The sequence below is a fragment of the Stigmatopora argus genome, chromosome 21, assembly GCF_051989625.1.
Source record: "Stigmatopora argus isolate UIUO_Sarg chromosome 21, RoL_Sarg_1.0, whole genome shotgun sequence".
In the NCBI taxonomy this organism is placed as follows: domain Eukaryota; kingdom Metazoa; phylum Chordata; class Actinopteri; order Syngnathiformes; family Syngnathidae; genus Stigmatopora; species Stigmatopora argus.
In genome coordinates, this window is record NC_135407.1 from 2,714,704 (window position 1) to 2,738,180 (window position 23,477).

General features: G+C 40.7%; 1 protein-coding gene across 1 annotated transcript in view; it reads left to right on the forward strand.

Moving 5' to 3' along the window:
* The window catches only part of ext1c (exostoses (multiple) 1c), a 41,516-nt gene extending 18,059 nt beyond the window's left edge, over positions 1–23,457 (forward strand). The window contains exons 3-12 of the mRNA XM_077591151.1: positions 13,502–13,595; positions 17,239–17,346; positions 18,308–18,427; positions 20,276–20,408; positions 20,478–20,596; positions 21,956–22,051; positions 22,206–22,292; positions 22,362–22,522; positions 22,868–23,039; positions 23,196–23,457. Of these exons, the coding sequence (XP_077447277.1) occupies positions 13,502–13,595; positions 17,239–17,346; positions 18,308–18,427; positions 20,276–20,408; positions 20,478–20,596; positions 21,956–22,051; positions 22,206–22,292; positions 22,362–22,522; positions 22,868–23,039; positions 23,196–23,384 (1,279 nt within the window). The 3' untranslated portion in view covers positions 23,385–23,457. The remainder of the gene's footprint in view (positions 1–13,501; positions 13,596–17,238; positions 17,347–18,307; positions 18,428–20,275; positions 20,409–20,477; positions 20,597–21,955; positions 22,052–22,205; positions 22,293–22,361; positions 22,523–22,867; positions 23,040–23,195) is intronic.
* The last annotated feature ends 20 nt before the right edge of the window (positions 23,458–23,477 follow it).

Here is a 23,477-nt window from a genome sequence, read left to right on the forward strand (position 1 = left end):
GATTATTCCATTGTTCAAATGTCTAGCGCCGACAATGGTAGTCTACGAGTTAATCTCAGATTGTTTGTTAAGTAATTTTAGTTAAATTTCAAATCTGATGTCGATGAACCGACAACCAATTGAACAATATATGGAAAAATGAAATGAATCCAAATAGGCCTGAGATTAATCTATAGTCTGTAGAGTAATAAAAGTAAACTTGGTTTGTCTTTGGCTTTTCATAGACAGAAGCCAAAAAGTCTGTTTATTTTATTGAAGTCAATTTACATCTACTTCAAGTTAACGGCAAGTAGTAAAATGGTAGTGTAAAGTGTAAATAAAAAGTAGTATTCATGCCTTTTAGTATAAACCTGCTCGAATGAAGTTTTTTTGCCACTCTGCCATTTCGTATCGCAAGCGCTTCTTCATTGCCCCGCACTTGACTCCCTTAACGCCGTTTTTTTGTAGATAACCCTTTTCCACGGAAGTAACAATCCGCATGACTTTTTGATAGGCGCATAATAAGTGGGCAAGGTGTCAATCGGCGTTTTGTTTTCGCTAACTCCCCCTTATCTGGCCTCCCCAGATGCGCAAAAAGGGATGAGAAACTTGAGCGAGGAAGTAGTTTTCTTCCACTTTTGGCTGGCGTCTCTTCTTTTCAACTGGCTCTCCCCCAGAAGCGCCACTGATTCTCTTCGCCTCTTTGCCGTAAAGCAAAGCGATCGGGCACTTTCCGCTTGCCAGTAAACTGGTCGGAGCTAATTAACCACTAATCTCTCAACTGTCACTTTGCGAGGCGGTATTTGGACCCGCTTCAATCTCCCACTCTCTTGTCTTGGCATTCTCCCCGAGAGCTTTAGGGTTCCTCAAAACCAGCGTCGAGAGAACCCACACGGCTCAAAGCGGAGACGGTCGACATCAAATACCTGGCCTTATCCGCCACTGACAGCCAGCGGACGTCACCCGCCCACAAGAAAATTGAAAGCGGGCTTTAATTGAGTGACAAAGCGCAATAATTTCATTGTAACACTTTGGGGGGAATAAATAGGAGATAGTCCTTCCAAGGCGAGAGTGGTTTCAAGACAGATGGGAAAGAATGGAAGAGATTCATCTTTGTTGTTGGCCACGGCGTTGTTAGGGTTTCCTTCGGTGGGCCGTTATGTATGGCGACCAGGCTGCGACCATTCATCATTTAGTCAATGATCAAACAAGTGAACCGTATTTGTTAGAGCAGGATATATTGACTTTTAATTTTAGTTTTCAGCTGAGCTAAAGGGAAAAAACAGTATCACCTTTTGTTAATTTATATGTTAATCTATATTGAATGAGCAAAAAACATTAAAAAACAACAACAATATATATTCTCTAATTTATTTGTATATATTTTTAAATGTTCTCTGCTTTATTTACATTTTTCTATATCATAACAATTAGGGAAAAGCACAAAATTCACTAGTTTTTTTAATTAATCTCATTTATTTCAATAAAAAGAGGAGGGAAATTGATAAATATTTTTGAAACTTAACAGATCTTTTTCTTAAATAGGCACAATATATCTATTGCCAGATTTTTACATTGACTACAGAAATGAAATTGGAACCATATCAATTATAACATCAATTTCCCTTCGTCGTCCACTAAAAACTATACGACGATCAGGATCTGCCCCCGGGCCTTGAGTTTGACACCGGTGTTTTAGCCGAAGAATACTAAAAGTAGTTATTGACGATACACAATGTAAGCCTTCCTGGTTCAAGTTGCTTGGACATCTCTCGCTGTCGATGGAATACTGCCAGTACCGGAGATCAAAAACAATCGCTGACCCCCACTGAGTGCGCTCATGGTAATACAAAGCCCGCTTGTGTCGTCTCTAATAGGATAAAAGCCCTATTAGTATGATCCCACTATCTGTAGCCAACCCACGCATTAACACACTCCTCTTTTGGCAATCTGGAGAGCATTTTTTTCTTTATTTTTAATTTAATACGATATTTTCAAACCTGTGACTGCTAAAAGGTGACATGAAAATGTAGTTTTGTCGGCGCGTCATATCACTTTTAGGGTTTAGAGTCATTTAGAGTGAAAATGGAGCACGAGAGCGCTAGCGTCTGCATATAATTCTCCAATGAACGGCGTGGCGTTAAGTGGAGCAGGGCAGAGTGGAATGGAAAAACACTCTCCGGTTTAGGCTAACTTTAACATTACAGATTTGCATAATGAATGACTTACTGGCAAAAGGATTGAAGATGTGTTGCGATGGAAAAGGAATGTTGGTAGAATAGAGTGGAATAATACTTATTTTGATAGTTCGTTCATCACACGGCTGGGTACTTTTGGGGTCGCGAGTTCGATTCCAGGTCAATGGTCACCGTGTGGTGTTTGCCTGTCCTCTCTGGGCTTGCGTGGGTTTCCTCCGGGTACTCAGGTTTCCTCCCACGTCCCAAAAACATGCAGGTTAGGCTGGTTGAACACTCTAAATGCACAAATGGTTTCCTGTCTTTTTGTGCCTCGTGATTGGCTAGCCACTGATTCACGGTGTCCCACAATAACCTACCTCCACTCAACCGTGATCCACAAGTTTGTCTACGACGATAGATTAACCGCGTTGAGTTATTTCATATCCATTTTTAAATAATTTCGAGAACGACAACATCAATCAGCCCACGCGCAAACTCTTTCGTAACATAAACACAGATAATGAAGTGGAAAGTTAATTAGACGTGCAGCCGAGAAAGAGCAGCCCAATCATCGACAGCGTGGAGCCACTCCAGGAGGTTGAATAGCTTTTTCGCTTTTAGCACCCACTCCAAAATATACCCCCACGTATGCATTCAGTTAGTTTTAATGTACGACAAAATAACAGGATGCGTATACAAAGAAAATGGATCACTGTAAAGACAATTCAAGAAATCAACACATCATAAAAATCAGTTTTTCGACCCTAAAGGTTAGTGCTGCAAATGGTTCTTATGGCAAACAGAGGAACTAAAAGAAAAGAAATAAAAGATGGCAAGCAGACCATTTATTTGTAGTTCGGCCGACCTCCCTTTGATTGACACCCTCTGACTGACTGGCGCACCTTGCAAACGGCAGCAACTCCACTCGCATCAATCACGACGTTCGGTGCCGAGACGGCTTGAAAAGGTTGGGCGTTATGACTATTTCAGCTTGGGAAATAAAGGAAAAACGCTGAGGCTACTTTTAAAGCGGCGAATTTGAGTCGCGTACACCGTCTGGTGGTGACCGAAGCAATTTTGGCATATTAACCAATTGTTGCGCTTGTTTTCTGTTTAAATTTGAAGGATGTTTCCGCACGTAATTTTTTACGATATACCTGGATATGATACGTTCTTAAATATACGGCAATGTACTAATCGTGGCTTGATTGTAGATTGATATGCAAGAGATAATCCAAACCCAAATCTGAGATTAATCTATTGATTGATTGATTCCAAATCAATCCAAAACTGGCCCAGAGCCCAAAAATGTCCTTTAAGATATATTTGTAATTTGGTTTATTCCGCAGTCAGGGTCTCACTTATTTGCCACCGTTGGAGATGTCCAATCCATTAGAACTGTGAAGAAATGTCATTTTCTTACATTTGACCTGGCCGCAAAACTTGACAAAAGCTGCTTCCCCAGCCAACCATCTTCACTCAAGTGGACAGGCAGCACATCAATAATTGACAGGCTTCCGTGCGTCAGAGTGAAGATGTAGCGTGCACGCTAGCCGACCGACTTTAGAGCCAGACAGCGGGAGGAGTGGTGATTACATGAAGGAGATAGTGGTCTTTGTGAGGTCAGGAGATTGCTAAACCACAGGCTTAACAGTCGCTTCGCACGTTCCTCGTAGCCATCTTAACTCATTCACTTCCTTTGACTGTCTAACAACAACTGGGATGGCCGGCGTCGAACGATCGTCTTTCGCTTCCGTCGGCGGCGATAGACATCCAATCCAATGGAATTGAAATTGGATTAGACGTCTATTCCCATCAAGAGAAGCCAATGAATTGACGCAACCAATTTGACTTGACCAAAAATACAAATTCAACGCCACCCCTTCCAGTTTAAATGGATTCGCATTTTCTAGAAAATATAATTCTTTCACATTTTGTCGATAGTTTAAATACAATAATGAATAAGTACTAAACAAAAAGTTTCAATTACCCCAAATAGTCACTTATAAATAAAAAATGATACAAAATGACATCACAATCTATATGGCAAGCGTCTCCTTGGGAGCAAGCTGATGCTACACTATATTTATTTCAGTTTAGAAACTCTCGAAATAGTGTCACGTGTTCTTTTATTGTACTTATCTGAAAATGCAGTCTGGTGAAAGAACATGTTTAAGGGATCAAAACATTTATATCACTTTTAAACATCATTTCGGGGTGGAAAAAAAGGCTTTTAAACACCCACGTGCTAAGTATGTTCACCAACATTCATGTATTCAGCACACTGGTGAGTAGCACTCAGCGCATTCAAACGTGGAGACAGTGGCTGCACTGTGAAGGACTTGGACTCACTCCAGAATCTCTGGAGAACATTCCATTGATAGTCTGCTAGCCGGATGGCTTAAGGCTGGTAAACAAGCTCAGTAACAAACAACTATCGTCATTTGCGGACTATTTTTCCCCGCTTTCAACCTTATAGCCCAGTGCAGCTTTTATATGGATTTTTACAGGCTGAAAAGATGTTTATCTTTTGTAGGGATCAATTTATCCTATACAGAAATGTTGTATCCAGATATATTTGTTAGCAAAATATAGAAAAATATAGTTATTTTGCATGACCGCAGGTCCTCAAAAATGTGGTGTTTTCGGGGAAATTTTCACAATTTTGCGTTACCCTTGAGAGCAATGCGGGGTATTTTTTTTATTTTCTTTACCAACTAATGGCTTGCCTTTGACGGTTTAGACGCCCAATTCATTTTGACTCAAAGGGGTGGACGACCCCAAGATTAATCTAGAGCTGAGTCGAGATTAATCCAGAGCCGAGTCGAGATTAATCTAGAGCCGAGTCGAGATTAATCTAGAGCCGAGTTGAGATTAATCTTTTGTTGTTGTTGCTTATGTTAAAAGATAGCATTCATTCATACACTGCAAACCCTCCCACTTCAAATTGATTACATTAGTAGTATTAGTGATCGCATTTAAAACATCGCTTTAACTCAGTTTTTAAGAACCAAGTCTAGCGTCGTTAGTGTTCTCGTCTATTTGTTTTAAGACCGAATTCGAGTTGAAAATGTTTGTATCGCATCCGTAGGCATTGCTTAGATGTGAATAAATCGTTTTCTTGTCAAGTTTGGTCGTTGCGGCTTAAAATGCGGTTCAAAATGTACAGTCCTCGGACCTTAACCACCGCCAATGGCAACGAGTGACTTAAATGGAAAAAAAAAATCCAGACTGAAAATTATCTGTACATAACCCTAAATAAATTACCAATCTGTCCTTCAGCTATCCCTCTTAGAAAAAAATAGAAATATCCACAGGCTTGAGTCAACCGAATAAATTATCTTGTTTTTCTGCAGACCAGCTGTCAAGCACAGACATTTGCCTTGAGTACATGTTGCGCTCTTCTCTTTTTTTTTTAAATTCTAATTTTTTTCGGGTGAGTAACAAGACCACGGCGGAGGCTTAATGATCAGGTAACGACGAAAATTGCCTCCCGCCGCAGAGCCAAAACTTCAGTTTATGTTGCAGACTGCAGCACAACTGCTCATTACGACGAGAGAAATTGAGTGGGGAGGGAAGCTTGCCGTTATGGGCTTTCCAAACGACAGAAAAGGGGGGGGGGGCTCGGTGAAAAAGTGTCAATGTCAATACTTTCTCATGAGTTATTTGACAATATCCAGATTTTAACCAGCCATCGACACGAAACTGCAACGCTACCACGATTGCTGCATCATCGCTCCCATATCCGTAACAATAGTCCATCTCGCCAGTCCAATGTTTTCCAATCAATAGCCATTTGCGATGAGAAAAACAATAACTCGCTCGTCCTAGATGATTTATTCATCAGGTTTTTTCAGTATGATTGTGCATGAGTTTGCTTCGTGATGACAATGACTCTGCAGTTTTTCCACACAATAGATGATATTTTCTCCCGTATAGATACTAAACTGAGGTTTTTAGTGCCAGTAAAAATAATAGCTTCTTTTTATCCTCCTGCTGTAAAACGATAGCATTGTTAATTTATTTTTTATTTGTGTGTGTTCTTATAAATGCAAAATAAAACCTCAAATGAAACCGAAAACGTGGTGGGGGAAAATGATTTGGACAAATGTAGGTCAAAAACGTCTCAAAACAGTTGTTGATAATCGATTTATTGCTAAATAAATAAACAATCGTGATAAGGAATTCGTTAAATTTCATTATAATCATTCATTTAATCTACTTACCGTATTTTCACGACTATATGGCGCATCGTATTTTTAGCCGCAGTGTCAGTAACGAGTGCTATTTCTGTATTTTAAACACACAAAGGACGCACCGTTTTTTAGACGCATATATATTATATATGAATATCGAACCGCAATAGCGCTGGCTACCGGAAGCAGCCCCAGACTCCTTTTCCGGTTTCCGGTGCGCAGTGACTGCTGGGATATATAGTTCTTGCACGCTATTGATCCATATATAAAGCTCACTGGATTATAAGGCGCCCTGTTTATTTTGGAGAAAATTGTAAGACTTTTATGTGCGCCTTATAGTCGTGAAAATACGGTACCTTTAATCGATGGCTTATCTTGAAATAAAAATGAGAGAATTTTGAAGGAAGAAATGAAAATGTAATAGTTCTACTTTTATTTTGAGATAACGTTAAGTTAGTTTATAATAAAAACGGATTATTTCCTTGTAATTTTGTCACAATGTTTTATTTATATGAAAAACGAATTATATATAGTACATATAGTTACATTCAACGATTTTCTTCTTCTACGCCGAACGTCTTCTACCATCGCCCGCTCTTAAATATTCCAAAGACATCTCCCATCATCCTCCCCCGTCCGGTCTGTCAAAGAGCGACGAACGGCTGGCCGATTTCTCGGCCGTGCTCCTATATCGCTGTGCTTTTAGTCTAATGGAGAGACAGCTGTGCTCTCATTTCTATATATAACTAAACGGCAGTGCATGATGAGGCCCATCACACCCACTCAGCGGAGCAGACCAGTGTATTAATATTCACCGTATTTTAGATATAAATGTCTAAAAAAATAAATAAATAAACATAGTTGCCATATTCTTTTCTGGGCAAGTGTCCCCAGCAACATCCATATTTCATACCTGTCAACCTCTACCGATAACTGCCCTTATAAATGATTATTGATTCCCCTTACAAACCCCCAAAAAACCTTACAAACACCGTACGACTCGTACGGTGTTTGTAAGGTTTTTTGGGGGTTTGTAAGGGGAATCAATAATCATTTATAAGGGCAGTTATCGGCAGATGTTGACAGGTATGATATTTTTACTTTCCGGAGACTCTATGGGTAAATATTAAGAGCGTTTTTAAATGAAACTAAATGGACGTTAAATAACTTTGGCGAAGAGCAGTCGGATAAGCCGAAACCTACTTAGCATGCGGTATTTATCGACGCTATAATCCGCGTCGTGCTTCAAAATTTGGCAGCAAATGGACGCGAGGTGCACTTTCAAGTGACCACGTGGACACTTTTTAGGGAAAGGCGAACGAGCGTTCTCAACGACATGGATGACAACACTCGCGGGCTCAATTCTGTCGTGCGTTGGCGAGTGGCGGATTGAGCTATAAGTAACAGTGTTAAGGGATGAGCCGCTCGTGGGGTCGTATCTTTTCAGATTACACAGCTTTAGTCCTTTGGTTCTCCGTGTAATTAATGGGAGATGGAGGCAGAGAAGTCCGCAAAGACAAAGAACGGGGAATGAGTTTATGCCATTGTGTGTGTTCGTGGGTTAAGAGAGTGGAGATTAGGATTATGTCTTGTCTTTTTTCATAGTGTAGAAATTGCTATTATATCTAGAGAAAGTTATCTCATTGGTGGCAGTAGATGTCTAAATCCAAGCACGGGTGGATCTAAAAAAATATTTATGAGGGGTAAAGGAACTTTTTGATGGTATTATCGATTCTTTTAACAATTATGCTGTATGCAACAATTCAATTTGAGGGGCCTAGGATGGATTTAAAACAATTTTCTGAATGCATTTAACACAATCCGCTCCAATTTATCCAAAGCAATAATAAATACACACGGTACTCGGACGTTTGGTCGCCGGACGTTTGGTCGCCGGACGTTTGGTCGCCCGGACGTTTGGTCGCCGGACGTTTGACAACATGACAGAGAGTTTTCTGTTGAAACCAGCTCTCAAAATTATATTCATGAGAGAGAGAGTTTAATATCTAAATATCTACTGTTGAAACCAGCTCTCAAAATTATATTCACCCGGGCGACCAAACGTCCGGCGACCAAACGTCCGGCGACCAAACGTCCGGTCACGAATACACACAGCCCAAGCCCTCCCAGTTCAAATGAATTTGGAAGTCTATAGCTGTCAATGAATTGAATTAAATGCCTTTATTCAATTCAATTCATTGTCCGCTATATACAACACGTACCTGTCAACCTCTGCCGATAACTGCCCTTATAAATGATTATGATTCCCCTTACAAACCCCAAAAAACCTTACAAACACCGTACGAGTCGTACGGTGTTTGTAAGGTTTTTTGGGGGTTTGTAAGGGGAATCATAATCATTTATAAGGGCAGTTATCGGCAGAGGTTGACAGGTATGAAAACATACCACTGAAACATGATCATTCACTGTGTATTCTATCATACCTGTGACAAACATGTTATGGATTAAAATGGTCTAATCATCAATTGAGTGAAATACGATTAACACAGTCATTGACAACGACGCTCGTCCAACAAAAAACCCAACCTTTCACTGCAAATTCTCTCTTTCCTCGTTTCCATCTTTTTCAATTTCATTTTTCTTCAACCAGAGGAAGGAAATAAAACAAGTGAATTTGCATCCTGGTGCTAAATCCTATCCCGCAGCTGTTATGCCCACGTAGGAAGCGTCCTCCAACGACGAAGTCGCTGCCTGTTCTTGTAACAGATGGACGGATTAGCCACCTCCTTCCATCACTCTTCGCTTACCGTCTTTCATGCTTGCTACTTCATCTTCATAGCAATCTTGTCACCCTTTTAGATTGTGGAATTAATGTAGCTGAAAAGACAAATCCACTTACACAACAAAAGATATTCCATATTTTGCATCCCTTTTTTTGTTTGCTCCGTTTTCCTTTCACTTTACGCGTCGCACAAGGTTGACAAGATCAGATGTTTCCTGTCTTTTTGACTAAAAACAGTCATCGTCAGCATCGGAATAGGCTCAAATTATGTTGTGTGTTTGCACTAAATCATGATTTTGGTGCATTAGATTTATAGATGGGTTTTTCGCTAATGTACAATGTTTTTTATTAATAATACATCGATATGTGTTTGAAAAATTAGTGTAGGAAAAAAGGTGACAACAATCTTCACAAATCTGATAATGTTTGACTACATTTCAATGTATTTCCAAAACGTGTTTACAATAAGGGATTTTTTATTTATTTCTATTAACCGATTGATGCCAGAATCACTTAATAAATAAACATAAAACATTATATGAATGCATTTTCCACAAAAAATAGTGTTAAATGATACTATGTATTGAAAATGACATAGAAAAGTGCAACTAAAAATTAAAAAATTGTGAAATTTGAAAATAAATCCTAAACAGATATTAAAAAATCATTTCAAATAAATAATTAGGAGGAAAAATGTAACATTATTTTTTTCGTATTTTCTTCTATTTATTTTTTCAACTCTTTTCTGCTTTAATGTCTTACTCTATTTCTTGTAATTGAATAATACATCTATACAGGTATACCTCGTATTTGGCATTCCCTTCACTGTATAATAGTAAAAAGGAACAAAACAAAAAAGTACACACAATCATATTTCCATCCTTTTTAAATTGTAAAACAAGCCAATCATTCTGGTTTTCCGATTGTCCCAAAATTTTAAAGACAGTTCTTGTAAAGTTGCGATATTGATCAGAGGAGTGACGTGTTAACACCTTGGCAACTAGTGATCCATAAACACCATCAATCACAAACAGTCTATGATTTTGAAAACAAAATCACAATCAACTCAACAGAAGCTACTGTCAATCACATCCTTACATCCTTTCATCACACCCCATTATGCTTCATTTCCATCCATCCGGTCGATATCTTCCCCCCTTCGCTTGAAAAAAAAAAAGGCTCGAAGGTGACCATTTGCAATGTAAGAGAAAGACGGGAGAAACCCGAAGAAAGTTGAAGCGGGTTAAAAGTAGAAAAGGAGCAAAAAGAGGGCAAGCTTCCTTATCGGACGCCCGGCAGCTTTGATCCGTCTGCTATCACGCTGAGCCCGGTGCCGTGACAAAAATAGAGCAATCCCGCTGTGCTCTGCCGTGTGTCTTGTGGCAACAACATCGATGTGTCCCACTGTACATGTCTGCGCTTCTGTAAAACCCAGGCCAAGAGATGGAAATGTGGGAATAGGAAATCTTTTATCTTATTAGCTGCTGTAAACAGCGCTAGACTTCCAATCCATTTTGACTAGGAAGGTTGGGAGTAATGGTAAAATTGAATTGGACATCTTTCGCCATCAAGGTAGAGAAACATGGATTTGAGGTCTTTCACAGTCAATGTTAGTGAATGGGTCAAGCAGCAAAAAATGAGGATATTGCATGACTGTATACTGTATTTTCTGGCCTATAAGTTGGACTTTTTCATATTTTAGCTTATGAGCAACCTGTTTGTTTTTGTTTTTCACTCTGACAGGTGAAAAAAATATCTTCTGTTGTTTAGGCTAGAGTTAAAATGTTATGTTAACAGTTCGCTATTTGGTGTAAATAGTCAAAACACTTGCCCTCCAAAAAGACAATTTATACTCCAGTGCGATGTATTTATCTTCAATTCCACTTCATTTTGCATTCTTTACGGTACATATTTATATTTGCACTACTAAAACAAATATTAAACGACAGCGAAAAAAGTGAAGAAAATCACAACCGATTGGGCTCACTGTATGACATGATTATTTTCTTTATGGGAATTTCTGACTAGCTCCAGCCGTGTTAAACATTAGCAATGGGAGAGAATGTAGACCATATTTAAGATTCTTGCGCGGACCCTATTCCGTTAAATTTATATTAATTGCTGCAGGTTAGTAAAAACTATGCTGCGGGCTGCATTTGGCCATATTTAGGACAACCCTCACAAGTCGTACAAGTTGATGTATGTTTGGATTGACCCTCTAATTAATCCAAAAATCTGACTCCGATAAAACAGATACGAACTAAAAACTACTAGTACTTCTTCAGTAATACATGTTTAATATGAACTTTGTGAATGTGCATGTAAGTTAACTCATTAGCTCCCAATTTACGTGATCTTATTATGGTTAATACAAGAGAGTAGTAATACTTTATGCTACTATTGCGTCAAAACTGCAGTATCTGACACGGATCTTAACGCAAGACACAATAGAATCGTGCCTGAAGCCAAGCACGTAACCTCATTAAAGAAAATCTTCACCCACAAACACACACACACACACACACACATGTACACACACACACCACCGGCATCACTATATGACCTGCAGTCAAACATCGTGGCGTGCACAAAAACAAAAACAGCAACCACCGACAGAAATGGGTCACGCTAACCAGCTCGGTCCTAACCGCATTTGTCATACGGAAAACAGGAAACGGGCATTCGTTAGTTAGTTTTACGTATGCTGTAGGTTTCTGATAATTTTGTTTGGAGCACACGATGTCAAATTGTCATTTTTGCAATGTTTGCGTATGAATTAGGGCTGCGCTGATGTATTTCCATATGGCCATATATTGCGATACTTTGTATACTAACGGTTCTTTGTGTGATTTGTCGTTTAGGTATAATCCTATTCCATCCAACACATTTTGTAAAATACGTTGAGTACAATTTGGCGATTAAGGTTGAATCGAGCAAAATATTTGACGTTTACATTCAAAAGATGAAGAATAACACGTTAACCGTCCCCGTTTAAGGGCTATTAATCGCCCAATGACTTTTACTACTAGATAAATATTGTATCAGACATTTGTTGGAGTACAAATTGGGATTGGAAGTAGAATCAAGACAACGACGTGAGACTCAGACTAAGAATGCGAGGACATTTATACACTACCAATAGTGTTGGTTCTATACTGGAACGCTCATAAGATAATTTACATTTTAATATTGTAAGCAGAAGAACTGGCTTTCATTCATATGCTCAAACAATAACAAATAATGGCCGGTCATTAAGTCAAAAACTGAGAAGTATAACTTGCGAACGATTAAACAGCCGGACCAGTCACCGAAAAAAAGGTACACGGTCGACTGGTCGCCGGTCTTTTGGTCGCCCGGAAGGTAAGTGATAATTACCATTGAAATCGTTGCTCAAATTCCCTAAATACTTGTTAGACCCTGACTGACGTCGCTTCTTAAAGGGACAACGCATGTACATACAAACTCTTCTACACACACACACGTCGGCTCAGTGAAACTGCTCATGGCAATTGTTGGCTTTTATTGATGCGTAGACCGTGTTGTTTTACCTTGTTTTGTCGCCAGTCTTTTGGTTGTCGTTTTTTTGGTCGCCCGTTCTTGTGGTCGGGGCGACCAAAAGGCCGGCGACCAATCGACCGCACAAGGAAGAAAACGTTAGCGCAGAGCATCAACTGCTCTTCCCCACTCTTGTTCACCAATGAGCTGCGTTTAATAAAACGAGCTTCAAATTGGACGTCTAGCACCGTTAAAGTCACAGAGATGAATCATATCGAGAGCAACCCAGAGGCCCCCCACCTTCAGTATTCCCCTTTCATGGCGAGAAATTTCAAATCAGGTATTTCCCAAGCAGCTGTCACCGAAAGAAGTTAAAGGGGGATTGATGGATGTAGCGACTTTGCATTTGGGCGCTTTTATGAAATACGAGCAGGCGGTGATGGAACACACCCTCATATTGTATTGCTGAGGCACTGCAGGGAAATGTCTCTTTCTTTTTTTTTTTTAAAGCAACAAATCAATGTGTAGGCCATATTTGCTTATGGGCATCTTTTTCCAACGTTCATTTTGGGTGCCAACGTGTCTGTGGATGAAAAAAGATTTATTGCAGGACCTACCGTAAGCTGAGCTGGTGAAATCGCAAAAGCTGAGCTTTATTTGACATGTGAATGTTGTTAAATATAATCTATCAAAAGTAGAGTGTGCCAATAGCTTACTGAGTTGGTTTGCTCTCAATTTACTGGAGTTGGACAGTATTTTACTGATGTTGTTGCAGTTGGTGCTCTCGCAGTGTTAATTAGATGATGTGAACTTTGCCTTACTGCCAAGAGAAAATAAATTTACTAGTTTTGTGAGATTGTATAAAATACGGAGTATTGAAAATATGTTTGTTTTGTCTTTTTCTTGGTCAGGTTCGACTACCAGGAGCTGCTCCACAACTCCACTTTTTGTCTCGTGCCTCGAGGTAGACGCCTGGGTTCCTTCCGCTTCCTCGAATCCTTGCAGGTAAATAAAAGGGCGAGTAAAAAGCGATTTTTTTTCTTTCCCTAGCCTTTCATTACCGTTTATACCAAAAGAAGAAGATTTTTTAAAAGGAAAATTATTTCATTTAAAAGAAGTGAACCAAAAACTAAATATTGTCATTAAAAATAATATTTACAAGTAATATTTAAAGAAAGAAAGGAAAAAAAAACACTAAATATTCTTCCTTTGACTTAGTTAAAAAGCTGATTAAAAGCGTATTTTTTTCTTTCCCCAGCCTTTCATTACCGTTAATACCAAAAGAAGATTTTTTAGGGAAACCTTTAAAACATATTATCTTATGTCTTTTAAAATGTTATTTTTTCAAGTATTTAATATACATTTATTTCAAAAGTAAAATTATTTCATTTAAAAGAAGTGAGGAAAGAAAATATTGGCATTAAAGATCATATTTAAAGAAAAAAAAGGGAAAACAACACTAAATATTCTTCCTTTGAATTTACACAGTATTCAACTAACATTATCTAAATCATAGTTTTTAAATCTGGTATTCCTATAGGGGGCGAGTGGCTACTTTTTAATCGATAAATTAACGTTCAGATTAAGATTAAATCGTGAAAATGGTGCCATCTCCCAGTCAAAATGACTTGGGCGTCAACTTTGTGCCAAAAGACTTGTTTTTACATCTTTTACATTTTTTCTTCATGTTACCGAACTAGGTTGAAATGATTCTCATTTCAGCGCGTTGGCCTTTTAAATTCAAACGGGCGCTGATGCACAGCGACGCTAAGCGACGCGGTCGTCATCCGCCAGCGTCCATGAGGGAAAAACGCGCGTCCAGGGAGTTAAGGCGCGTGGGTGCGGCGCTTTTTCCCTCTGCCACCCAAGTGGATGTTCTCGCACCAGAACAGGAAAGAGTAGTGGCTGTTTTTAGATCCGCTCGGCGCCGAGCTCCCCTGGCCCTTTTGCGTTTGCCGTGTGCCTTATGCGTGAATAAAAAGGAGGCTAAATAGGCAACTCTGCACACGAGCCACAAGGCTTGGCGGCGTTCACTCATTCCTCCTCGTTTTCGCTCCTCCGTTAATGCCACTTTTCAAGAACGTCTTTTTTTTTTTAAATGTATTTTCCACCCTCTTGTTTTGGCACCGGGCGAGCCCACGGAGAACTGGGGATTACTAATGCGGTTGGATATTTAACGACCTTTCCAAAATACACGGGAACAATCCAACCGGCGCGTGAGTTGCCGTCTATAAACGGCTACACGACGCCCTCCGGTTTGGCTGGGGCGCCCTTCTCTGGGTGGGAGGACTCGGGGCCGGGCCCCCCGGCCGGATCGGATTGCCTTTGGATTAGCGCCGCGACCTTGCAACCTAGGGCTGTCTCTGACACACACTCGCAGATGGACGCGCACGAGTATTCCCATTTGTTTGACTGTCCTTCAGCGGGTCTATTCTGGGATGAAATGTGGGAGAGCCCTTGGGGGGAGGCCAGAGAGTGTTTTATTGCCACTACTTAGCCTGCTCTTGCATCTCATCTCATTTTCGGAACCGCTTTATCCTCAATAGGGTGTCGAGGGGGTGCTGGAGCCTATCCCAGCTGACTCCGGCCGGGCCAGAGACGGGGGACCCACCTGAATCGGCGACCAGCCGATCGCAGGGCACGAGGAAACGTACTAGGGGCAATTTAGAGTGTCCAATCAACCTACATTGCATGATTTTTGAATGTGGGAAGAAACCGGAGTACCCGGAGGAAACCCATACAAACTCCATGCCGGTGGACCGACCTGGATTTGAACCCATGACCCCAGAGCTGCGAGGCCGACATGCTAACCACTCGCACGAACCCATAAATGAACTCATTCCCTGCCCCCGTAGGTGAGGGTGACAGACGTCCAATCGGATTGGACGTCTATCATGGTCAGTGGCAGCCGTAGTGTTAATCTTCATCGTTTTAGCATTTGTGCGATATCTTTGGCGGACCACCAATTCAGGGTGTCTCTTGGGTTGTCTGGGATAGGCTCCAGCACCCCGCGCGAATGTGTTGAGTATTCTTTAATTCCTAAATTGTAGTCACGTAAACAATTGTGATGAAATTCCCTTAGAGAAAAAAAGGAATCGCAGTAGTTATTGAGTTAATGGCACTTTTGTGTTGATTTTATTTTAAATCAAAAAAATTACTACGGTAATACTGAATGTGGTTAAAAACAAAAGATGCATTTTTTAGTCATTGAGCGATGAATCGATGGCAGCCATTTTCTTTATCGGCCGTTATACTCAATGTAATAATGGAATAAATCCGATCTTATGACAAGTTAGTGATGGGACCCCCATTTCTCATCATTGAGTTTTTACGGTAAACATATTTTTGTTGATTTTCCTAATTGTCAATTTCTCCGAGACTAAATGAGTGGTCTCTGATTGGTCATGATTATTCATATAAAATCCCCAACCAAGACTAATCAACAGTGACGACTTTTGTCCTCAGGCCTAACCAAATTGTGTCTTTTTAATAATGAAGGTAGAATCAACGTTTGGAAGTTACTGCGCGGCGAATGGAAACAACGATATTTTCGAGCGGAGTTGGTTCATCCATCACGATTATTGACAGACGAGAGAGTACCCGAGAAAAAAAAAAGTGACTTCAGAGGACTGCGGTCCAGAAATGAAACGGCAACGGCAAGAGATTGAAAATGATGGACAAACACGCACCCGTAGCGACATGAAAAAGTTGTCAGTGAGTCAGACGGATGAGGCAACATCAAAAGTCATCTCCATCTCCAATATAGCCCGAGTTGCTTCTTATTCCGCACCAGCTCTCGCCCGCCGCACTTCCCCCGAGTGTCGCTCATTAGTCCACGTAAGAGTCAGCGCCACGCACGACGTCCGCGTTGCCAACCACCTTCGCGTGCGTTAAAAAGACCCTCGAGAAAACCCGCGGGGCGTCACAAATTCAAGTTATTACTCACTGCCACACGTCGGTCGGGGTCGGACACGTGAGCTACCGCGGTGCGTGAAGTGACTAATATGGGCTTCAGCATATTTAAAAATTCTATCAAAAATAGCGGGGACTTTACACTTGTCTAACAGGGTTGCCTAAATGCAGATCTTTTTGTTTTTATATATTTATTTTAATAATTTTGTCTTGTTTGATGAGTTGTTGGACAAGCTTGTGTCTGTTGGAACTGTACCATTGATTTTCAAAGCGAATGTTATTTGGATTGATGATGATTTATGAGCTGTATTTGTTGAGCATTTGTTTTTTATTTAAAAAATATAGGAAGAAAAGCTCATTCAAAGATGGATAATAATTTCCACATTTAAGCCTGTGCTTTTATCATAGACTATAAGAATAAGATTTCTATTCATAATAATACAAGTATATTTAATGTATATGTATGTATGTAATAAGCATGCCTAAAACCAATGGAAAAATATTCACTAGCGTTCCCCTGAAAAAGTATCGAATGAAAATGAAGCATTAAAAAAAATCAAGAGAAAGAATTCAAAGAATTCCATCAAATTTTAACCACAAAATTTGATGAATGTATTTGTTTACGACCTAATAAAAAGAAATAGTATTTCCGATACTTGCCTTGAATTTAGTGTTGCCCAATTTTTTTGTCGGTGCAAGTTTATTGTAGATTCTGACTTTTCTATCTTGAATTTAGGCGGCGTGTGTACCCGTGTTGCTAAGCAACGGTTGGGAGCTGCCCTTCTCCGACGTCATACAGTGGAACCAGGCCGTCGTGGAAGGCGACGAGAGGCTACTGTTACAGGTGAAACCCAAACAATCACGTCTGCGTGCCGCCGACGGCGACAGACGTCCAATTCGTTTGGAGTGGGACGGGGTGAAAGCGAGCGATTCAACGATAAGACAATAAATTCATCTTTGATCAGTTGCACAAGAAGATCATTTTCAGATTAATGTCAGATCGGGAGTAGATTGGATTGGATCATTTTATTGGATAACTTTATTCATCCCGTATTAGAGACATTTCGTTGTCACAGTAGCAAGAGGGGGTATTCGGACGTTTGGTCGCCGGACGTTTGGTCGCCGGACGTTTGGTCGCCGGACGTTTGGTCGCCGGACGTTTGGTCGCCGGACGTTTGACAACATGACAGAGAGTTTACTGTTGAAACCAGCTGTCAAAATAATATTCATGAGCGAGAGAGTTTAATATCTAAATATCTACTGTTGATACCAGCTCTCAAAATTATATTCACCAGGGCGACCAAACATCCGGTCGCGGCAAGAGGGGGAGGATGCAGAAATTGGAAAGGCATTTTAGACATAAATAGATAGGTAATAAGTAAGTTAATAAATAAATACATGAATAAATATATAAATAAATAAGCGTGTTGCTGAAATACATATATATATATATATATATATATATATATATATATATATATATATATATATATATATATATATCTAGATCCGCGTACCCGTCAACCTCGGCCAATCTCGCCCCTGATTAATGATTGCAATTCCCCTTATTGAACGATCCAAAAAAAGGTACAAATTGACTCACTCGCATTTAAAAGTCTCAATTTTTCTCCAGAGTAGACGGGCCGCCCAAACAGCATGCACTAAATACAAGATTCTGCCGATGTCGCCGTACCACGCAAACATCTTAGTTTGGTTCACCGCCAACCCTCCCGCCCTTAACGAATCGGATGTCTGTTAACAGTTGGGAAAGAGTTCAATGAAATTTGTTTTGGGTTTTTTTTCAGGTGCCATCCACAGTGCGAGCCATCGGAAATGAGCGGGTTTTGGCTCTCAGACAGCAAACGCAGATGTTGTGGGATGCCTACTTTTCGTCCGTGGACAAAATCGTCCTCACCACGCTGGAGGTAAAGTTTGTTTTTTACTTTATTGCGCCGATTCAGTTTAAGAATTCACCTCGGCTTTTTTTCAGACGGCAAAGAGAAAGCGGCCCCGCCGCAAAAATACGACCTTTCCGTCGCGGTCCTTCACCCCGAACCTCCGCGCTGTTTACTGGCCACGTAGGACCGAGACTGCTTTTCTTGGAGACGTTTCCGTTTGAATTAGACGACTCTCTCTTCTGATTATAGACTCGCATTCCTTTCCTTCTTCTCAACTTTTTTGGCGTCTTTGTTTTCCCTGTTTTTTTTAGGCGCAAGGCCGATTTTCAAAGCGCGCACCTGACACGCCTGCGGCCTCAAAGACCACCTTAAGGCATAGACGTAGTTATGCCCGTCCGTACACGCCCGGTTCTTACGATGGCGTTTTAGGGCCCAAAAAAGGAAAGGAGAAAGTCCTATTATTAGGAGATGAAAGTGGCATCATTGAGAGAATAATAAGAATAGCAGTAATAATATCACCAAAAGTTGAAGTATTACGAGAGTAAAGTTGCAATACTATGTTGCCTTACGTAACGATACGAGAAAAAAATGTTGTATTAATCGTAATATAACATTAATGTTGTGACGTTGTGTGAAAAATGGTGAGGAAAAAGTCATTAGGACGTTAAAGTAGCGATACATAGGTCATCTTATTCAAACAATTGAATAAGCTAACCGAATAACACAATTAAGGTAAAAAAACAACTGCATAAGCTAACCGAATAACACAATTAAGGTCAAAAAAGAACTGCAACAACAATTGCATATCAGATCGGAAACCAAAAACAACTGCGTAAGAATTTGCACAGTAAGCATAATAATTTCCATAAAAGGTAAAACGGGTTGATTCGATAATCGCCATCTGCCGGAATCCAAGTCCAAGCAATTTAAGGGTCCTTCACAGATCTTCATTGCGAACTCAGATCAGTGGAAGTGTCCTTGTTATAGTGAGCTTTGATTAATGTATCACATATATATATAATGATTAATATTCCACACATACATATAATGATTAATACGCACACATACAATAATATCCCATAATAACCCCAACAGCAATACCGTATGTTAGTACGTAGTACTGTGAGAAAGAAGTTATACGTTGCATTTTAATAGGGAAAAGAGTCATACTATTCCGGGAAAAAAGTAATAACATTGCAGGAAATGTTGAGTAATTGTTTTTCACTTGATATTCTAAAAATAAGTTGTAATGTTGCATAACTTTTAAAGCTATTTATTGATTCTAATTCCATGTACTAGATTTGCAAAAAGAGATTCATTATTCGTGAAACCGATTTTAACGGAGGCAGCAAATCTACGTCAAGTACGAGCACACGGTAGCTAATTTCGCCAAAGTAGCCGCACGGCGTCTTCACGCATAACGAAAAGGCTATTTTTCTCGTAGTACCGCAACTTTTTCTCCCCTCAAACTATAACAACGTAGAACGTTCTTCTGGTGATATTACCATTTTAATCTCGTAATAATACGATTAGTTATTTTTTCTTTCTTTTTGACGGTGAATTCTGCCTCACACGGCGGTGATTTTTCTGTTCCCGTTGCGCGTCCGTGTTCATAAAAGCAAAGTCTGCCTGCCCCCAGTGTGTTTACTGCTGGGGATTTATGCTCGAGATAATAAAGAGAAGGTTCTGGAGGTTGGTGATAAGCTGCTTATATACATAGCGCAAAGCAGAGGGGAACCTTTCCCCACGGGAGACAGCTGCGCGGGCAGCTTGAGGTGGACGCCGTTCGGAACCTCCCGTTGGTGAAAACGAGAAGTGCAAATGGGATCCAAATAACCTTTCAAACCGTTGTTTTTTTTATCTCCCCTTCGCCAGATCATTAAAGATCGTGTATTTTCTCACATATCGAGGAACAAATACACGTGGAACTCCCTACCCGGGGGTCTACTCGCCCTGCCGGAATATTCCACTCACCTGGCGCATTTTCCTTTCTACTACCTGGGCTTAGGTAAAGAAAATTGCATGTTAACGTGAGACGTGCGGCGAGCGGTAAAATACGTTGGCGTGTGCGATTTAGGTATCAGTCCAAGTCGGGAGTTTACGGCGGTCATCCACGCCGTCTCGCCGTTGGTGTCGCAGTCGCAGCCGATCATGAAGTTGCTTCAGGTGGTTTCCAAGTCCAAGTATTGTTCGCAGGTAAGAAGACTTTACCGTCATCCAAAGTTAGGAATGTCTAGGATGGAACTGTTTTTGTAAAATGGTGAAGCCATAAAAGGAGTAGGTCGCATTTTAGTTATATAACTTTTTCTTTGGAATCAGCAATGAACTTTTCCATGATTGTTTCCATAAATAATGTACTACTCCCCAAAAATGTCATTAAAACATTAGAATGATACTCCCTAATACAGTGTTTCCCAACCCTTTCTGAGCCGCGGCACAACAAAATTTCAAGGGACATATGAAAGTATTTTAATTTCAAACAATGTCGCCTATATAAAAAAATAGTCATTTTCATCCAATTTTTATAAGCAGGAACCTCCAAAACTGTTCACACTGACGTAATGTCACCATAGTCGATGTCTGCGGCCCCTGAACAACTTCCGGTTTGAGTGATGCAAAAATAATGAATGTCATGTTTGTAAATTGCATAATTTTATGGCTTTTCTCCAAATATGTCTCACCTCACAATATTACGCCCAAAAAAATTGCGCTCACGCAGACTTCAGGTTCATGTTAGAGAAAAATAAGCAACCAAATGACCGTTTCACAATAGGAATGTCGCAATAGTGTAATCGAACGTTAATCGCATTTTGATTTGAACCTTGAAATAGTTCAATTTTAATTGCATTATATTCCTATTAATTTCTCTCTCTGATTATGACAGTGTATACTCCTTGCGATTTCCCACGGTTGGGAAACACTGCCCTAATAGATACTGTTTCAAAATAATAATGAACCAAATCAAATGAGAGTTTTTATGGAAAGCCACACTAAAGCACTGTAAATTACTTTATTTTAATTTGGATTGGATTGGATAACTTTTATTCATCCCGTATTCGGGAAATTTCGTTGTCACTGTAGCTAGAGGGTGAGGATGCAGAAATAGGAAAAGCATAAATAGACGGGTAATAAGTAAGTTAATAAATAAATACATGAATAAATATATAAATAAGCATGTTGCTGAAATATATATATATATATATATACACACGTGTACATACATATCTCTAAGCACATATATACATACATACACATAGATGTACATGCATGCATACGGTAGGTCTTAACACTCAGCCATTTGTTTTGTTAAAGAGCCTGACAGCTTTATTTCCATAGTGAATTAATCGAATTGAAAAAGTATTTTTATTCATCGTATTTGGAACAGGTCTGTAGTATGAATGTTTTCCAGCCATGGGATTAGACACCTTTTGATCAACACTTGTTGCCGTCGGCGGCAGTAGACGTCAAATCCATTTGGACTGGGAGGTCCGAATAGATTTGATGTCTAGCGAACAGACGAACCGTTTTCTGAATTGTTCGGTATCCCTCCTCCAGATCATCATACTGTGGAACAGCGAGAAAGCGCCCCCCAGTCGCAGCAAATGGCCCCCCATGCCAGTCCCCCTCACCGTAACGGACGGCAAGCGAAAGGTAGGTCCGAGGTCTCCGTCCATTGCCCTCATGCCGTTGTGTTTTATTTACGGCAGCCTCGCTTGTTGTAACGAGATCATCTCCGACCCGTTCTTCTAATCTCGCCAAGCGCGAGTAGCCCGCGGAGAGATTTAATGGCGCCGTGCTTTTGCAGACCACCGGTCGCTTCCTGCCTCACGTCGCCATAGAGACAGACGCGGTGCTCAGTCTGGACGAGGATGCGGCGCTGTTGACCAGCGAGGTCTGCGAACGTCGCCACACGTGGATGTACCGGATGCGTTAGAAATATTTAAGTGTGACGTGGTCGTAGGTCAACTTTGCCTTCCTGGTGTGGCGAAGCTTTCCGGATCGGATCGTGGGTTACCCGCCCCGCAGCCACTTTTGGGATCCTTTAAAGCAAGCCTGGGGTTACACATCCAAATGGACCAATGACTATTCCATGGTCCTGACCGGCGCCGCCTTCTACCACAGGTATTGCACCCGTCGATTCAATCGAGAACACAAACGTACGCAGAGCTGAGTTTTTTAGGTGCGATTCTTTTATTTTAGTCGTGTGCTCGCTCAAGAAATACATAGGGGCTCATCGGTGAGGTTTGTGAGACGCAAGTTTAATTTGGGAGGAGGGCACAAAAAACACAACCTTCAAAATCTGCCGGAGAACAGAAAAATATGTATTTCGGGAGTAGCAGTTCATCAGACGCCGTGGAACAAGGCACGGTCCGCCATTTAGACGACAGCAGCCAATATTCCGACCGACCGGTCAAACGTAGACGTTCCAAAATGAACCGAATGTTTTCCCCTCGATCTAATGGACAGGTATTACCACCACCTGTTCTCGCACTACCTGCCGCAGTCTTTGAGGACGCTGGTGGATCGTTCGTCCAACTGCGATGACATCCTCATGAACTTCCTGGTTTCCGCCGTCACCCACCTGCCGCCTATCAAAGTAGCGCAAAGGAAGCAATATAAGGAGTCGCCCGGCCCGCAGGTACCCAAAAACAACGGATGGCGTGTGACAATAAAGTATCCATTTATTTTTAGCCAAGTCATTTATAGAGAATGGAGATTTAGTCCAACGAGGCATCGAGTAAAAAAAACAAAACAAAAAACGAAAACATAACACACATTTTGATCCTTTTGGCAGAAGACCACCAAGAACGTCCCTTGGGCCAACCCGGAGCATTTCAACCAGCGCCAGGAATGCGTCAACACTTTCGCCAGCTGGTTTGGCTACATGCCCCTGGTCCACTCTCAATTTCGCCTGGACCCCGTCCTCTTCAAAGATCAGGTGTCGGTCCTCCGAAAGAAGTACAAAGATCTCGAGAGGGCGTGAGTGAGTGAGATGACAACGTGGGGAAAAAAGTACAAGGTGAACTGGAAAACAAATAAAACACTTGTCAACCGTTCGCACTGAAGTTCATTGGAG